Raw genomic sequence first — 15,844 nt, 5'->3', positions numbered from 1 at the left:
CTGACTTGGCCCTGGGCCGGCTGGAGGCTGCGCTGCCTCCCTCGGGCGCCGCTAGAGCCTCTCCCGGGCAGCAGAGAAGGAACTGGGCGGAGAGGGCCGCACCCGGCCGGAGCACACAGCGGGTTTGAGCTCTGAGCCCAGGGGCCAGCCCAGGGACACGGAGAGCCGGGGCAGTGGCCGCAGGAATAACGGTGTGTGTGTGTGGGGGGGGCAGCTGCCTGGAATAGCAAGGAAGGATCTGTCCCCCCTCCCTTAGGGCCACCCCCGAGGCTCAATTTCCCCGTCTGCAAAATGAAAAGTTCACACCCGAAGATGGCTAGAGTCCAGAAATGCCACCTCAGGGGCCACACCTGCCGCCTGCTCTGTTTCCCAGCCCCTGCGTATCTGTCCCTCAGCATCCATCACCCATGGACCACCCCATTCACGGAGCCCGTCACCCCCAAAACCTGAGGGGGTTTTCACAAATGAGGAGATGGGGGTCCAGAGAGGGGCTGGCCTCATGGGGCGTGAGTGGCGGAATTCTCTCTCCCGGGCTGGGGCTGCACCCACCCCAGATGTCCCCTCTGCCTCCTGGGGACGAGCGTCGCCCTCCAGGACATCGGTCACAACGCCAAGCATCGCCACGGTGGCTCCTGTGGTCCCGCTCCGCCTCGGGTGCCAGAGCTGTGCCAGGGGTCTGTCCCTGCCTTGGCCCCGGCCCACCCTGGGCACACCTGCCGGAGCCAGCACAAACGGGGATGGTGCCCAAGCAGCTGCTGGTGTCAGACAGGCAGGCGATTGGGTTACAGGTGTGGGGGAAGGAACATCCTTTGTGCCGCTTCCTGGGCCCACTGCCACCGCAGTCTCCCTGCGCGCTGCTGCACGGGGCCCGCCTGGGCTCCTGGCCCCGGGGCCTCTGGGCCGACCTGGCACCTGGGAGGTGCCCATCACTGCCACCTCCTTCCCGGCTCCCCCGCCTACCTGGGAGGGCAGAGAGGTCTCCTGGTCCACGCCCACTCTGGTGGCCTCTGGATTTCGCTAGTTAGGGTGGGGGTGAGGGGCTGCTGAGGCCCCCCTGTCCTCTGTGTGGGATGGAGCCCCCGGCCGCCGTCAGTCACGTGGCTCAGCATGTGACAGCCCTGCCCTGCTGCTCTCTGGAGCTGAGCCAGGCAGGAGCGACAGCAGAGCGGGTGCCAGGCAGGGCTGCGCCAGGGCTGAGCCTGCAGCTCTTAGCCAGGAAGGAAGCCCAGAGAGGGGCAGCCACTGGTCTAAGGCCACACAGCAAATCAGGGACCCAGGTGAGGAGGTTCTGGTGGGTGGAAGGGCGTCACAGGATCCTGAGTTGGGGGGCTGTCGGGAGACCTCCTCCTACAGGGTCTGAACTTGTCATGGATTCAGGGAGGAGGCCCCCAAAGAGGCCTGCCCTCCTGGGATGGGGTCCAGGAGGCCACGCACCTCAGAGGCGACAGGGGCTGGACTCTCCCTTCTCTGGGTTGGGTTCAGTGGGGCCTTGGAGTTATGTCCTTGTTGAGGAGCGTCCAGGATAAACGGGGGGGCCCTCTGGGTGGGGCACCGCCAGGAGTCACTCTTAGAGCCGGTTCTGGTGGGGAGGGGCTCTGCTGAAGCCCAGGCCAGCCAGGTGGGGCGGGGGAGGGGAGCACAGAGGTGCTGAGGCTCCTGACGTGGCCACGTTCGCGGCTCTGGGTCAGCCTGGGCAAGCGCCTCGCCGCTTTGGGCCTAGGTGTCCTCATGTGAGAATGGGGCGACGGTCTGGGGTTGCCGATGGGTAAATGGGGTAACACAGTGAGCACTTAGCTCGGCAGCTGGCACAGAGGTGGTGAGGTGAGAGGCCTGGGTTCATACCCTGGTCTTGTCACTAATCTGTGTGACCTCAGGTTAGTGTCATAGCCTCTCTGTGCCTCTCTGTATTCCCATCTATAAAATGGGATGTGCAATAGTAAAACACGCCCAGGCGACTGTGAGGGTGAACTATGTCAGTCCGTGTCCGTGGGCCTGTACTTGTTACTGCTCTAAGTGCCCCTTGTCCCCCTCTGAAGGAGTCTGACGAGAGCCACTGTCCAGGCTGCAGGACAGGAGGGTGGCCCAGGCCCCTGCTGGTGCCAACACCTGCCCTCCAGACCCCCTCAGCCCTGACAGCCTCTGCCAGGGCCCCTGGCTTTGGGCTTCCCACCGCTCCCGCCCTCTGCTCCCGCCCTCTGCTCCCGCCCTCTGCTCTTGTCCCCAGGCTACAGAGGGGCACTGAGGCCCGGAGAGCTCTGGGACGGCCCGGGGCTTCTCACTGCCTCCACCGGGGCCTGCGGGCCCCTCTCCCTGGGCTGGGCCCCTTCCGTGAGGGCCCGTGGGAGGAGGGGCCAGGCCCTGCTGCCATGACACCTGTGGGGCTTGGGTTGGGGACTGACATTGTTTCCACCTGTGGCCTCCAGGGCAGCACGTGCACCAGGCGCCCTCTCAGGCGCCTTCTGGAGGTGCTCCTGCCTGACCTTCGCAGCAGCCCTGTCAGGCAGGTAGAGTCAACACCATTTACAGGTGAGGAAACTGAGGCCCAGCCAGTGGGCGTGACTCGCTCCAGGTCACGTAGCAGGTGAGCAGAGGAACCTGTCGGCAGGTGAGGCAGCGAGATGCTCTTAGGCGGGTCTGAGGCCCTGAGAGCCAGGCTCAGCAGGTGTCTGAGACGGGAGGGAATGAATGAATGAATGAATGAATGAATGCATCCACCCACTGCCCCTCTGCCCTGGGGATGGAGGTCAAACAGGAGCGCATCTAGACGGCACCTGAGAGGGCGCCCGGTGCACGCACGTGAACGCTCAACATATGTGGGTGCTCACCATACACGAACGCCTCCTGCACCTGTCCCCGCTCCCGGTGGAGCGGTTGCCCCAGGCCTCATCCCTGAGGCCCTGGCCCTGCCTTCACTCCCCTCCTTGCTAGCCTTGAAGGCTACACCCACCCTGGCGCCAAGGAGCAGGGCCCCCCAGAGGCCAGCGTGACCCCTGCCAGGGTGCAAAGGTGGAGGCCGCAGGGGCACAGTGCCCAGGACACAGCGAGCCGTAGAGGTTGCCAGCACTCACTTGCTCCCTCAGCAAACCTTTACTAAGCACCGACTGTGCGCCAGACACAGTTCGCATGGACTGCGCGGACATAAATTGTCTGTGCTTTACAGCTGAGACGACAGAGTATGGTGACCTGGCCAGGGGCACCCAGAGAGGACACACCGGGGATTCAAACCCGGGCAGGCCCCAGTCCCCGGCCCGTGATGTTTCCAGGGTGCACTCACACAGGAGTCGGGGTCCTCCGCACGGGGTGAGCCCTTCATCTGACACCTGGGAGCCTCATGTCTCAGCTGAAAACGGCAGCCACCGTCCCCTGGACATTTGCTGGCCGGGCACTGGGCAGGGTCCTTGGCACTCCTCAGCTTGGGGACTCCCCAACAGCCTGTGAACCAGACTCAACTCCGAGCGGGAGGAACAGAGGGGAGAGGGGAACTGGATATTTTCTACCTTTTGGGGGGTTTTGTTTTGTTTTAGCTAGCCAGCTTTTGCAAGTCAGTTGTCTGGATATTTAAAAAAGCGTCCCAAGTGGTTCCGGCCAGGGAGACAGCCAGCGCTATGGAGTGTCAGCTCGCAGGGTGGGAGCCCCGTGGGCACCGGCAGCCCTGAACCAGTGCCCGCTGGGTGGGTCGGGAGGCTCTGACCTGGCTGCAGGGTGTTGCTGGGGTCACCCTCTGTAGTCCCGCAGCCGCCACAATCCCGGCCTCCCAGTGGCCCTACCCGAGCTCCCGTTTGCAGATGCCAGAGCTGAAGCTAAGGGGGCTCAGGCGTGGGTCCAGGGGGTGCCACTAGTGTCCTGCAGGGCTCCTTGATGACCTGCAAGAGCAAGGCCTGGAGGTGGGGCTGGGGCTGACCAAGGCAACGCTTAGGGGAGCTTAGAACGGGCCTGGCACTTTTTAAGGCTTTGCATTAACTCAATAGTTAGTTCTGCCACATCCCCCGGAATCAGTGCTGAGTGTCCTTGTTTTACAGGTTAGGAAACTGAGGCACAGAGAGGTGGAGCTGATTCCTACAGTCCAGAGCCGGGGAGTGGCTGAGCAGCGATTTGAACTCCTGTCGCTGGTAGAGGGCACGCGGGCACTCCCTGCACTAGCGACGCGGAGGAGGCGGCCCGCGGGGCGGGGCGGGCGGCCGGCGAGGGAGGAAGTGCGGGGCAGTCGCTGGGGCTCCCGGCCGCCGCCGCGATCCGTGGGGTCGGGCATGGAGCCGCCGCTCTACCCGGTGGCGGGGGCCGCAGCGCCGCAGGGCGACGAGGACCGGCTGGGGGTCCCCGACGGGCCCGAGGCCCCGGTGAGGAGCGGGCCGGGGGCGCGGAGGGGCGCGGGGGCGCGCGGGGCCGGGGGCCAGGGTCTGCGTGCGGGGCGGCGCGGGGCGGTGCGGGGCGGCCGGGCGGTGCGAGCGCGTGCGTGCGTGCCCGCAGCTGGACGAGCTGGTGGGCGCCTACCCCAACTACAACGAGGAGGAGGAGGAGCGCCGCTACTACCGCCGCAAGCGCCTCGGCGTGCTCAAGAACGTGCTGGCGGCCAGCGCGGGCGGCATGCTCACCTACGGCGTCTACCTGGGTACGCGGGCGCCCCCGCCCCCGCCCCCGCCCCCGCCCCCGCCGGCCGGGAAATGGAAACCGTCGCCGGCCGCCCGGCCCCTTTCGCTTCCCCATCAGCCCTCCCCGCGGGCAGCTGCGGCCGCCCATGGGGGGGGCAGTGTCAAGCAGGGCAGTGTCCCCGGTCCCAGCCAGAGCCTCTGTGTGGCTGCGGGGCGGCTGGGCTCCCGGGGCCCTGAGGGCCGGCGGAGCAATGCAGGTGGCGGGCCGCTGAAGCTGCCACCGGCTGGCAGAATGCTTGGCACACCTGTCTGCGACCTCTGTCCTGAGGGGCGCGGGAATCGGGGATCCCTTTGGTGCCCGGAGCTCCCCGCGAGGCGTGCCTTCCTGCCTCTGCTTGGTTGCCCCCAGAGCCAGGCTGCTCCCTCCATGCCCGCCCCCTGCCCCCAGGCCTCCTGCAGATGCAGCTGATCCTGCACTACGATGAGACCTACCGCGAGGTGAAGTATGGAGACATGGGGCTGCCCGACATCGACAACAAGATGCTCATGGGCATCAACGTGACGCCCATCGGGGCCCTGCTCTACACGCCTGTGCTCATCAGGTGGGGCGCAGCTGTCCCGGGGGTGGCGAGCAGTCACTCCCATCTCGGAGGGATGCAGAGGCTGCTCTGGTGTTGTGGGGGGCAGGGAGCGCTCCCTGGCCTTGGTGACCCGGGAGGGTGAGAGCGAAGGGGTGAAACCTGGGTTTGGGGAAGGAAACAAGACTGTTGCCCGGGACACATTTGGTGTTTTTTTGTTTGTTTGTTTGTTTTTTGAGACAGAGTCTCACTTTGTCGCCCAGGCTAGAGTGAGTGCCGGGGTGTCAGCCTAGCTCACAGCAACCTCAAACTCCTGGGCTCAAGCGATCCTCCTGCCTCAGCCTCCATAGTAGCTGGGACTACAGGCATGCGCCACCATGCCCGGCTAATTTTTCTATATATGTTAGTTGGCCAATTAATTTCTTTCTATTTATAGTAGAGACGGGGTCTCGCTCTTGCTCAGGCTGGTTTCGAACTCCTGACCTTGAGCAATCCGCCTGCCTCTGCCTCCCAGAGAGCTAGGATTACAGGCGTGAGCCACCTCGCCCGGCCCACATTTGGTTTTGAGCAACAGATTCCCACAGGCTCCTTGCCTGGGCTTGCCTGTGCCCCATGTGGCCTCCTGCCCTGGAGCCCACGGCCACTGCGACCCTCTGGGTTGGGGCCTGGAGTCTCTGCAGCCTCTCTGATCTGCAAAGCCCAGGCACACACCCTGGCTGGATCCTCTGTGACTGGTGTTGAGAGGGTGTTTCTCACAGAAAGGGGCGTGGCGGGCAGGTGCCCCAGGGGGTCTACTCTACACCTCAGCCCTGCAGGCCAGTGGCACAGCCTGCCGCTAGAGCGAAAATCCCTTCCACAGCACCCTCCCGGAGGGGACCCAGTGGACAGATTGGGTGGGCGTTAGTTACCCCATTTATTGACTTGTTAATCTTCTTCTTCATAATCTTACAAATACCGTTAGAATCATCATAACTGAAACCAGACAAAGGGTAAAGTCTCCAGTAAATCGGCCACCTCTGCTGTCACCTGTAAATGGATAGCATTTACATCCTTGTCACCAGAGTGCCTGTGAGCGAGTGTGAGCAATGTTCACTTTCGCTTTTTTTTTTTTTTTTTTTTTGAGACAGAGTCTCACTCTGCTGCCAGGACTAGAGAGCTGTGGCGTCAGCCTAGCTCACAGCAACCTCAAACTCCTGGGCTCAAGCAATCCTCCTGCCTCAGCCTCCCGGGTAGCTGGGACTACAGGCATGCGCCACCATGCCTGGCTAATTTTTTCTACATATGTTTTTAGTTGGCCAATTAATTTCTATTTTTAGTAGAGACAGGGTGTGGGGGGGTGTCTCACTCTTGCTCAGGCTGGTTTCGAACTCCTGACCTTGAGCAATCCTCCCTCCTTGGCCTCCCAGAGTGCTGGGATTACAGGCATGGGCCTCACTTTCGTTTTTTTTTTTTTTTTTTTTTTTTTTTTTTTTTTATTTTGGCATATTATGGGGGTACAGATTTTAAGGTTTCTCACTTTCGTTTTTTCTTCTCTTCGCCTATCTTAGCCTGCGCAGCCCTTGCGGTCAGGGCTTCTGCAGACACGGAAGCGCTGAGCTATGGCTGAGAGTTGGAAGTTGCAGTTCCCTCTGTGCTTGCAGCTGTTTCCTTCTTTTGAAAATAAATTTTTAAAAATTCCTGGGATAAATTCTCCACAGTGCCCTTACTAGGTCAAAGGCATAGGAAAGGATTTATGGCTCCTGAAACCTATCACTTTTAATAATAACAGCTAACCCTTATCTTGCTTCCTATGTGCCGGGTACTTTATATATGCAATTTCATTCGCAACAACCCGAGGCAGATGCTCTAATTTTGTACATGAAGAAACCATGAGGTTAAACACCTGTCCAAGTCCCACAGGCAGTAGCTGGGGAACTGAAGGTTTGAACCCCAGCCAAGTGACTCACATCCACCTGTTCACCCCCTGCCAAAACTAGCGGGCTGATTTGCCAAAGGGTTATGCCAATCTGCATGACTACTGGCTATATGTGTCATTTTTTAAATCAGTCCTCACCAGCATTCAATGAGCATTTTTACCGGCATTTTTACTTTTTGCTGTTTTGCTCCATGCAAATGTACAGTGCATTTTATGACCTAGATCAGAGGAGGCTGCCTAGCTAGCTACGCAGCATATGGCAAAATCAGGATCATGAAAAGAACCAGGGCCGTGGAATAGAAGAGGAAGTATCAGAAAACCAGAGTCATTTACATTTGAGCTTCCTGGAGGTTGAGATGAAGAAAGCAACTAATGAGCACAACTTGAGACCTGAAGATGCCAGTAGAGTTTTTTTTCACCTTGACCAGTCCCCATGCTCTGACTGGGCTCCTATCCTGTCAGTCACCAAGGCCCTTCCACTGTCACTGTGTGACCTTTTCCTAGACCCAGAGAGGAGGAAACTTCCCAACTGACCACAGGAGCAATGGACAGGGAGGCAGGCGTGTAGGGGCTCCTGCTCGCTGCTCCCAGCAGGGAGGCCTCTTTCTCTCTCCCAGCCTGAGTCAAGCCCTGGGATGTGTCCCTGGACACAAAGGTCACAGCACGTGAGCTTGGAGAATGGGAGAGTCAGAGAGCCCACAAGTACCTGGGACTAGAGAGGCATGAGGGCTAGATGTGCCCATAGGCCACTGTGCCCATATTACAGCTGTGAAAACTGAGGCGTATGGACGGAGTGCCTCATCGGAGGCCACTCAGCAAGTTTGTATCTCTGAGACTCCACCTTGGAGCCCTTGATTCCAGGGCAGGGGTCTCTCCCCACCTCACACGGCCTTGTGGGCTGGGTCCTGGGGTTGTCACCCCATTGGGTTCCAGGCCATGGCAGTCTGGTAGAACCACGGTGCCAGCATCTCTCCCATCCTCCACAGGTTTTTTGGCACCAAGTGGATGATGTTCCTGGCTGTGGGCATCTACGCCCTCTTCGTCTCCACCAACTACTGGGAGCGCTACTACACGCTTGTGCCCTCAGCTGTGGCCCTGGGCATGGCCATCGTGCCGCTTTGGGCCTCCATGGGCAACTACATCACGAGGTGAGCTTGGCGGGCAGCGGAGCAGAAGGCTGGAGACCTGGTCCAGCCTCTGCTGTATTGCCAACATTGGCAGGGGGACCTTGGGTGAGCCCCTTCTGCCCCCTGGGCCTCAGTTTCCCCATCTGGGAGACACTGGGGCTGGCCAGCCTGTGGCTCGGGTGCAGAAAGTGGCGGCATGGCAGTGGCTGGAGCTGGGGCGAGCCTTCTCTCCTCTGCGGTCCAGGATGGCTCAGAAGTACTACGAGTACTCCCACTACAAGGAGCAGGACGAGCAGGGGCCTCAGCAGCGCCCGCCACGGGGCTCCCATGCGCCCTATCTCCTGGTCTTCCAAGCCATCTTCTATAGCTTCTTCCATGTGAGTGCATGTGGGCCCTTTGTGGGGGGCACACTGGAGCCCATTTCACAGTCTCAGCCCGCTAGTCCTTCCTTCCTTCCTTCCTTCCTTCCTTCCTTCCTTCCTTCCTTCCTTCCTTCCTTCCTCCCTCCCTCCCTCCCTCCCTCCCTCCCTCTCACCATGTTGCCTAGGCTGGCCTTGAACTCCTGGGTTCAGGCGACCCTGCCTCAGCCTCCCAAGTCGCTGGGACTAGAGGCATGTGCCACCACGCCCAGCCCCACCTTTCTGCAGCTAGCCCCAGCCTGCTCGCCCATAGCCACTGAGACCTCATCTGGCACCCCCTCACCAGGCCCCCCAGGAAGTAGGAGGGCTCCCTTCCCCCCAAGGCTGTACCCAGACCATGCCAGTGTCCCCTGCCTGGCGCTGTGCCTGAGTCTGGCCCCGACTGCCTCCCTGTCCACAGCTGAGCTTCGCCTGCGCCCAGCTGCCCATGATTTATTTCCTGAACCACTACCTGTACGACCTGAACCACACGCTGTTCAACGTGCAGAGCTGCGGTTAGTTTTCATGGGGGGGAGCCCCCAAAGCCTCCCCTATTCAGTCATTCAGCAACACTGGGCCTTCACGGGCTTTAGGGCTGAGAGCCCAGTCCCACAGCTCTGGTGGGCAAGGCACAGGGCCCTGTAGGAGTATGGAGTTAAGACATCTAACCCAGCCTGGGGTGGGAGGGTGAGAGGGCAGGGAAGGCTGCCTGGAGGAGGTGCCATCTGGGCTGAGGCTGCTAGTGGGATCTCTCTTGGGGCCAGGCCTACCGTGCAGAGAGCTCAGTCAGTGCGGGGTGGGTGTATGGAGCTGTGAGGTGGACTGGTGTACCCCCAGCCGCAGGGCAATACCGTGGGAAGGGAGGGAGAGCTGCTCCCCTCCTGGGGCACTCCCAGCACCTGCCGCCCTCACCTGCAAACGGCTCCTCAGAGGAAGCACACATGACGCCGCGCTGCGTTTCCCTGAGGCTGGGTTGACAGTGTCCCTCCCTCCTGCCCGCTCCCAGGCACTAACAGCCACGGCATCCTCGCCGGCTTCAACAAGACGGTTCTGCGGACACTGCCGCGGAGCCGAAACCTCATCATGGTGGAGAGCGTGCTCATGGCGGTGGCCTTCCTGGCCATGCTGCTGGTGCGGCCGGGGATGGGATGGGGGAAGGGGTCTGGGCCGGGCAGTTCGGCCTCCGGGCGGGCCCTAGGCCTGGAGGCGCGGTCTGGCAGGGGCCTGAGGCTGGGGCTAGGCCGATGCCTGCAGACCGGAGGCCATGGGGAGGGTGCTAGACCTGGTTCCAGGGTTGTGCTGGAGACGCGGTCCTACGGGACGGATGGAGACCCGAGTCGGGGTTGCTGGGGACGGGACCCAGGGTCCAGGGCTGGAAGGCGTGGCTCCAACCAGGGCGGAGCTGGGAGGCAGAACTGAGGCGTGGGGGGCGTGGCTGCGGCTATTGGTGCGTCTGATGGGCGGGGCCTTGGGCTGGAAGGCGGGGCTAAGGCGAGGCCCAGCCAGACTTCTGGGTGGCCGGAGGGGCGGGGCCTCAGGGTGGGGGCGGGGCTTAGAAGTGTGCCTGCGGGGCGGGGCTGACGCCCGGGGGCGGGGCCAGGGGCCTCGCTGGCCGCCCCTTCACCGCGTGGGTCCGCAGGTGCTGGGCCTGTGCGGCGCCGCCTACCGGCCCACGGAGGAGATCGACCTGCGCAGCGTGGGCTGGGGCAACATCTTCCAGCTGCCCTTCAAGCACGTGCGTGACTTCCGCCTGCGCCACCTCGTGCCCTTCTTTATTTACAGCGGCTTCGAGGTGCTTTTTGCCTGCACTGGCATCGCCCTGGTAAGTACAGCCTGCAGCGGGTGGCCAGGTGAAAGACAGGGTGTCCAATTAAACCTGAATTTCAGATTAACAACGAACAAGTTCTAATTCTATGTATAAGCAGTACAAGTATGTCCCAAACATTCCTTTCCCTCTTCCTCTCTCTCTCTTGCCCCCGTTCCTCCTTTACCTTGGGCAAGGTATTTTAACTTCTCTGAAGGTGACATGGGATAACAGCCGTAAAGCATTTGGTTGACGGGGAGTGCAGACCTTGGTGTTGAGGGACACAGTCCAAGAATCTTCACTTTGTGCCCTCAGAGCCTTGATGGGTGTTAGCACCTGGTGGTCCAGAGAGGGCAGGGTGTGGCCTAAGTGACACCTCGTGTGGGGAGGGCCAGAGCCTCAGCTGTCTGACCTCCAGTGCTCATCCCTGTCCCCTCAGAGCTACGGCGTGTGCTCCGTGGGGCTGGAACGGCTGGCCTACCTCCTCGTGGCTTACAGCCTGGGTGCCTCGGCTGCCTCAGTCCTGGGCCTGCTGGGGCTGTGGCTGCCACGGCCTGTGCCCCTCGTGGCTGGGGCGGGGCTGCACCTGCTGCTCACCCTCAGCCTCTTCTTCTGGGCCCCTGTGCCTCGGGTCCTGAAGCACAGCTGGATCCTATACATGGCAGCCGCCCTCTGGGGTGTGGGCAGTGCCCTCAACAAGACTGGACTCAGCAGTGAGTATAGCTGTGGGCACTGGGGGGGCTGGGCCAGGGCCTTATGGCCACCTCTGGGCGGCTGGTGGGGCATAGACATCCCACGGACAGACACGGGGTCCCATGGACACTCAAGGGGTCTGCTGTGGGGTCCTGTGGACATGGCAAAGGTGGGTGGGGATTTCTGTGGAGACTCCAGGGGTGGAAGAAAGTCCTGTGGACATTGTGGGGACAGATGGGCAGGGCTGTGGACACCCTGGAGGCAGGTGTGGGAGTTCCATGCCATGGATGTTCTGTTGACACTCCAGGATGGCCATGGAGCCCTGTGGACACTGGGGGGGGGGTCAGTGTGAGATCTTGTGATACACAGGGTGAGTGTGGGGCTCTGTGGACACTCCTTAGGGACAGTGTGACAAAACACATCATGGATCTCTCCTTTTCATACTAGAGGACAGGGCCTACCTTGGTGTAGTTTTCATGGTACTGGGAGCAGATGTCGGGGTCTCTGCTCCAGGGAGCATGGGTAGCAGCAGGTGGCCCTGTCCATACCCCAAGGCATAGGCACAGATATGGGCCTTTTTATAGAGAGAAACCAGGAGCCGGCAGGAAGCCCCAGCCCAGTCTTCCCAGTACCAGGGTCCAGGCCCCAAGTATGGGCTGCTGGGGAACCGGCCTGTTTGTAGAAGGCGGAGGTGGGCCCCAGTTCAGTTGTGTGATGCTCTCGGCTTGCAGGTGGGCATGTGCCAATGACGTGAAGTTGGTGCACCCAGGTGCAGCCATGTGGGACATCCACATGTGCATCTGTTCTGATGGACCAGTGCTGTTAATATTTTGAATGTCACCCCTGTGGTGTGGAGTGGTGGAGGTGGTGCCTGCTGCAGAGGCGGGCTCAGGCGACCCCTGCACCCACCATCTGAGAGACAGTCAGGCGTCTCTGTCTCTGTCTGCTGTAAGGGGTGGAGCCCCACACTCTGGACCATGCTCTCTTGCCCCTTTGGCTCTAGGGCAGCCAACACTGGGGAGAGTCCAGCCTGGGTATCCTGGGCCCACGTTGCATGTGGACTTGGGCCTAGTCCTGACATCCCCTCTGCCCAGCTTCATGTCCCATCTCCTCCTTGTGGACCCCAGGAGCTCTGTGTCCCTTTATAGCAGCACTGTGGGGTACAGTCACATTGCAGGGCCCCAGGACAGAGGTGTTAATGTCCTGAGTGCCTGGCAAAGGGGTTAATGCCGGCTTGCACAATTCACCAGGTGCTGTGCGGGCTTTCTCACTTTAGAATTTCATAACACAACATATAACACACATATAATACATGTAAGCTCATTGCACAGTCGGGAAAGGTGGCTCTGGGAGTTAAGTAACTTACCCCGAGTCACCTGCAGAGCCAGTATTTGAATTCACATCTCTGTACCTCTCAACTCTCAACTCTCTCCACTGTGCAGTCCTGAGAACGAGTCTATCTCTCCTGGCTCCCTGTCCAGTGCTCGTTCTGCCCACTCCGGGGAGGATTCTTGGGGAAACAAGTCCCCCACCTTCCCACACTTAGCTAGCTTCAGGTGTGATTGGCAGGAAGTTTGTTGCTGCAAAGAGTTTGGCCTCCCTAACCCTGGCGGAGGAGACACAGCCCCTGCATACTTGGCACTGCGAGCCTGGGGTCAGGGACAGGACATGACTGAGCACAGAGCTTTCTTCTTTTGGGGCCACACATGTGTCCCAGAGTGTGAGACCCACCTGCACCCACACAGCCCGGCTTCCCTGCTCTTACCTGTGCTTCGCATCAGGGCAGCGTGGTAACCAGGGGCTCCACTAGGGGGCGGGCCAGGACCGGCTTACTGAGCTCCCTGGGCACTCTCCTGTCCTGAGCTGGGACCAGCGCAGGGCCTAGGGGAGTGGCAGGTGGGGCATCAGCACCCCCAGGCCCCAGGTGACACCTCTCCCCTGCCTGCCCTGTCTCACTTGCCTGCAGCCCTTTTGGGAATCCTGTATGAGGACAAAGAGAGGCAGGACTTCATCTTCACCATCTACCACTGGTGGCAGGCCGTGGCCATCTTCATCGTGTACCTGGGCTCCAGCCTGCCCATGAAGGTGAGACTGGGTGGGGTTAGGGGGTCCCAGGCCCCACCCCCAGGAAACAGATACTTTCTGAGCACCCGCCCTGGCTTCACAGCCTCCTTAAGAGCACCACGTCCCAAAGGCCAGGCCCTTGGCCAAAAACCTATTCCCCCAGCCCACTGGGTGGCCCCCAACCCAGCACCCCACTTACTGCCTCACTTCCTGCCAGCCTCAGTTTACTCATCTCTGAAGGGGTTCACAGTCTGCCCTTTCCTTGTGGGTGCATTCCACTTGCCCTGTCACCAGACATTGGGCTGGCACTGGATGCTCAGGGTCCGTCTCCCTCCGTGGCCTGCAGGGGAGTGGGCTCCTCGTGCCCTGCTCCCCAGCAGTGGTGGGCCAGTGTGGCCGGTCCTGACCAGCATGTTTCAAAGATGAAATACTATAGGAAATAGGGCGTATGCACGAAGATATGTGTGCATTCAGTTATGATGTACAATTTCTGACTGTGGGTTACAGTCAAAAATGTCTGGGCCGGGCGAGGTGGCTCACGCCTGTAATCCCAGCACTTTGGGAGGCCAAGGCGGGCGGATTGCTTAAGGTCAGGAGTTCAAAACCAGCCTGAGCAAGAGAGAGGCCCTGTCACTACTATAAATAGAAAGAAATTAATTGGCCAACTAATATATATAGAAAAAATTATCTGGGCATGGTGGCGCATGCCTGTAGTCCCAGCTACTCGGGAGGCTGAGGCAGAAGGATCGCTTGAGCCCAGGAGTTTGAGGTTGCTGTGAGCTAGGCTGACGCCATGGCACTCACTCTAGCCTGGGCAACAGAGCGAGACTCTGTCTCAAAAAGAAAAACAAATGTCTGGAAAGCGTTGCTATGGTCCACTGGCGTTTGAGGGACACAGTCATCTAAAGGGTGCCCAGGAGGGCCAGGCCTGGACCGCACTTCATTGACATCTGCACATCTTCCCTATGAAGCGAGGGGATATCGCTCTCCCCTCTTACAGAGAGCGAAACTGGGGTCCCCACTGGTGACTGCCAGGGGCGGCGCTGGGATTCGAGCCTTGCCTGCAGGAGGGGCCCAGGGGCGTGGGTGGAGGGAGTTGGGGAGTCAGGCGGTGGTGGGGCTCCCAGGGTGGGAATGGTGGGGGGGGGGCTGGGGTGCGAGGCGGGGATGGGAGTGGGCCTGTCCCGGCGCAGGAGGCGAGGCCTGCGGGTCCCCTGCATCCCTTCCCTTGTGCCCAGGCTAAGCTGGTGGTGCTGCTGGTGACGCTGGTGGCGGCCGCGGCCTCGTACCTGCGGATGGAGCAGAAGCTGTGGCGGGGCGTGGTCCCGCGCCAGCCCCGCATCCCGCGGCCCCAGCACAAGGTGCGCGGCTACCGCTACCTGGAGGAGGACAACTCTGACGAGAGCGACGCGGAGGACGAGCGCACCGGCGGCGGCGGCGGGGGAGACGGCGCGGAGGAGGAGGTGCTGCCCGCGGGGCCCCGGCCCGGCCCCGAGCCCGCCGGCCTGCACCGCCGGTCCTGCCCCTACGAGCAGGCGCTGGGCGGCGACGGGCCCGAGGAGCAGTGAGGGGCGGCCCGCCCGGCCTCTGCGTCCTGCGCTGTCTGGGAAGGACCCTCTGTCCTGCCCAGGGAACGCCCCTCTGAGCGCCCCTGGTCACCTGGAACTTCCGCAGCCCCCTGTGGGGAGGGACGGGGCCTGGAGACCCCACCCCCACCCTGGCACCGAAACCCCGGGCCGCCCCAGCGCGTGCCCAGCCCTGGAGGGGCCGGGGTCTCCCTGCAGCGCGCGCCCCAGTCCCGCCGGAGCACTGGCCTGGACGCGGGTGACACGCGCTTTGCACCTCCTGTGCCCAAGGTCTGCCAAGAGCCTCGACTTTTTATAGAAAATGAGCAATAAAGAGATTTTGTATTGTCCTGACTGCGGAGTCTCAGGCCGTGGGGGACAGAGAGCACCTGGCGTGTGCGCCTGGCAGACCAGGCCGCTGGGGCACTGTCATAGAGGCCTTGACCCCTCAGAACGACCAGAGGTGGGGGGTTCGGGCCTCCTGCGGGGCGGAGTGTCCCCGAGGCCCCCCCCTCCCCACTCCGCCTGCTTTGCCGGCCCCAGCCCATCCACCCTGGAAAAAGAAGCCGCTCTAGTGGCTTGCGGGGACCTCAGCAGAGGAGAGCGGGATGGAGCTGCTAGTCCCTTGTGGGTCTAGAGGAAGGGACAGACTCCAGAAGCCCAGGCACCGGCCCCCCATCATCTCTACAAGTGTCCCCAGCCCTCCCATCCCCCATCCTTTTTGTCTATTTGGGCGTTTATGCCACAGCTCTCCAAGTGCCACCTTTTGAGGCAGGTCCCACTTCTGAGCCACGCTGGAGTCAGCCCGTGCCCAGTATGGGCCTGGGAAATGGTCCCTGGAACCCAGGTAAACTTGGTTTCTGCCCTTTGCAGCCTCAGCCACCATGCCCGTGAGAAACACAGAGGCTGGAAATGGGGACAGACCCCTTCTAAGGGCCAAAGGGGCCGGTCCCCCAGCCCCTTTCTGTCCAGAGGAGACCAAGACCCTACGGAGAAGAGCTCTGAACAGTTGAGTGAGGACAGGCAAGGGGGCCATACAAGGGTAATGGAGCCCCCCACTGCACCCCACAGGGTCCTCTGCTGGGGTACACCACTCTTCATTCCCCCTTGA

The 15,844-nt window shown here is 61.3% G+C and overlaps 2 protein-coding genes across 2 annotated transcripts in view; both read left to right on the top strand.

Moving 5' to 3' along the window:
- Positions 1-15,844, top strand: part of ACY3 (aminoacylase 3) — a 189,597-nt gene that overhangs the window by 141,515 nt on the left and 32,238 nt on the right. The window lies entirely within an intron of this gene.
- UNC93B1 (unc-93B1 regulator of TLR signaling) lies at positions 4,167-15,087 on the top strand. The gene is made up of 11 exons (XM_012757422.2): positions 4,167-4,337; positions 4,468-4,609; positions 5,038-5,191; positions 8,069-8,230; positions 8,454-8,586; positions 9,029-9,122; positions 9,614-9,738; positions 10,247-10,429; positions 10,851-11,124; positions 13,071-13,189; positions 14,407-15,087. The coding sequence occupies exons 1-11, from the start codon at positions 4,248-4,250 to the stop codon at positions 14,734-14,736; spliced, it is 1,806 nt and encodes a 601-aa protein (XP_012612876.1). The 5' UTR covers positions 4,167-4,247; the 3' UTR covers positions 14,737-15,087.

The sequence above is a fragment of the Microcebus murinus genome, chromosome 4, assembly GCF_040939455.1.
Source record: "Microcebus murinus isolate Inina chromosome 4, M.murinus_Inina_mat1.0, whole genome shotgun sequence".
NCBI classification, from domain to species: domain Eukaryota; kingdom Metazoa; phylum Chordata; class Mammalia; order Primates; family Cheirogaleidae; genus Microcebus; species Microcebus murinus.
The sequence above is the reverse complement of the archived record's forward strand: the minus strand, read 5'-3'. Positions and strand labels throughout refer to the sequence as shown.

Coding starts and splice junctions, on each gene's coding strand:
- UNC93B1 (XM_012757422.2), top strand. CDS start 4,248: ATGGAGCCGCCGCTCTACCCGGTGGCGGGGGCCGCAGCGCCGCAGGGC. Junction 8,587..9,028: donor TCTTCTATAGCTTCTTCCAT/GTGAGTGCATGT, acceptor CCCTGTCCACAG/CTGAGCTTCGCCTGCGCCCA. Junction 11,125..13,070: donor CAACAAGACTGGACTCAGCA/GTGAGTATAGCT, acceptor ACTTGCCTGCAG/CCCTTTTGGGAATCCTGTAT.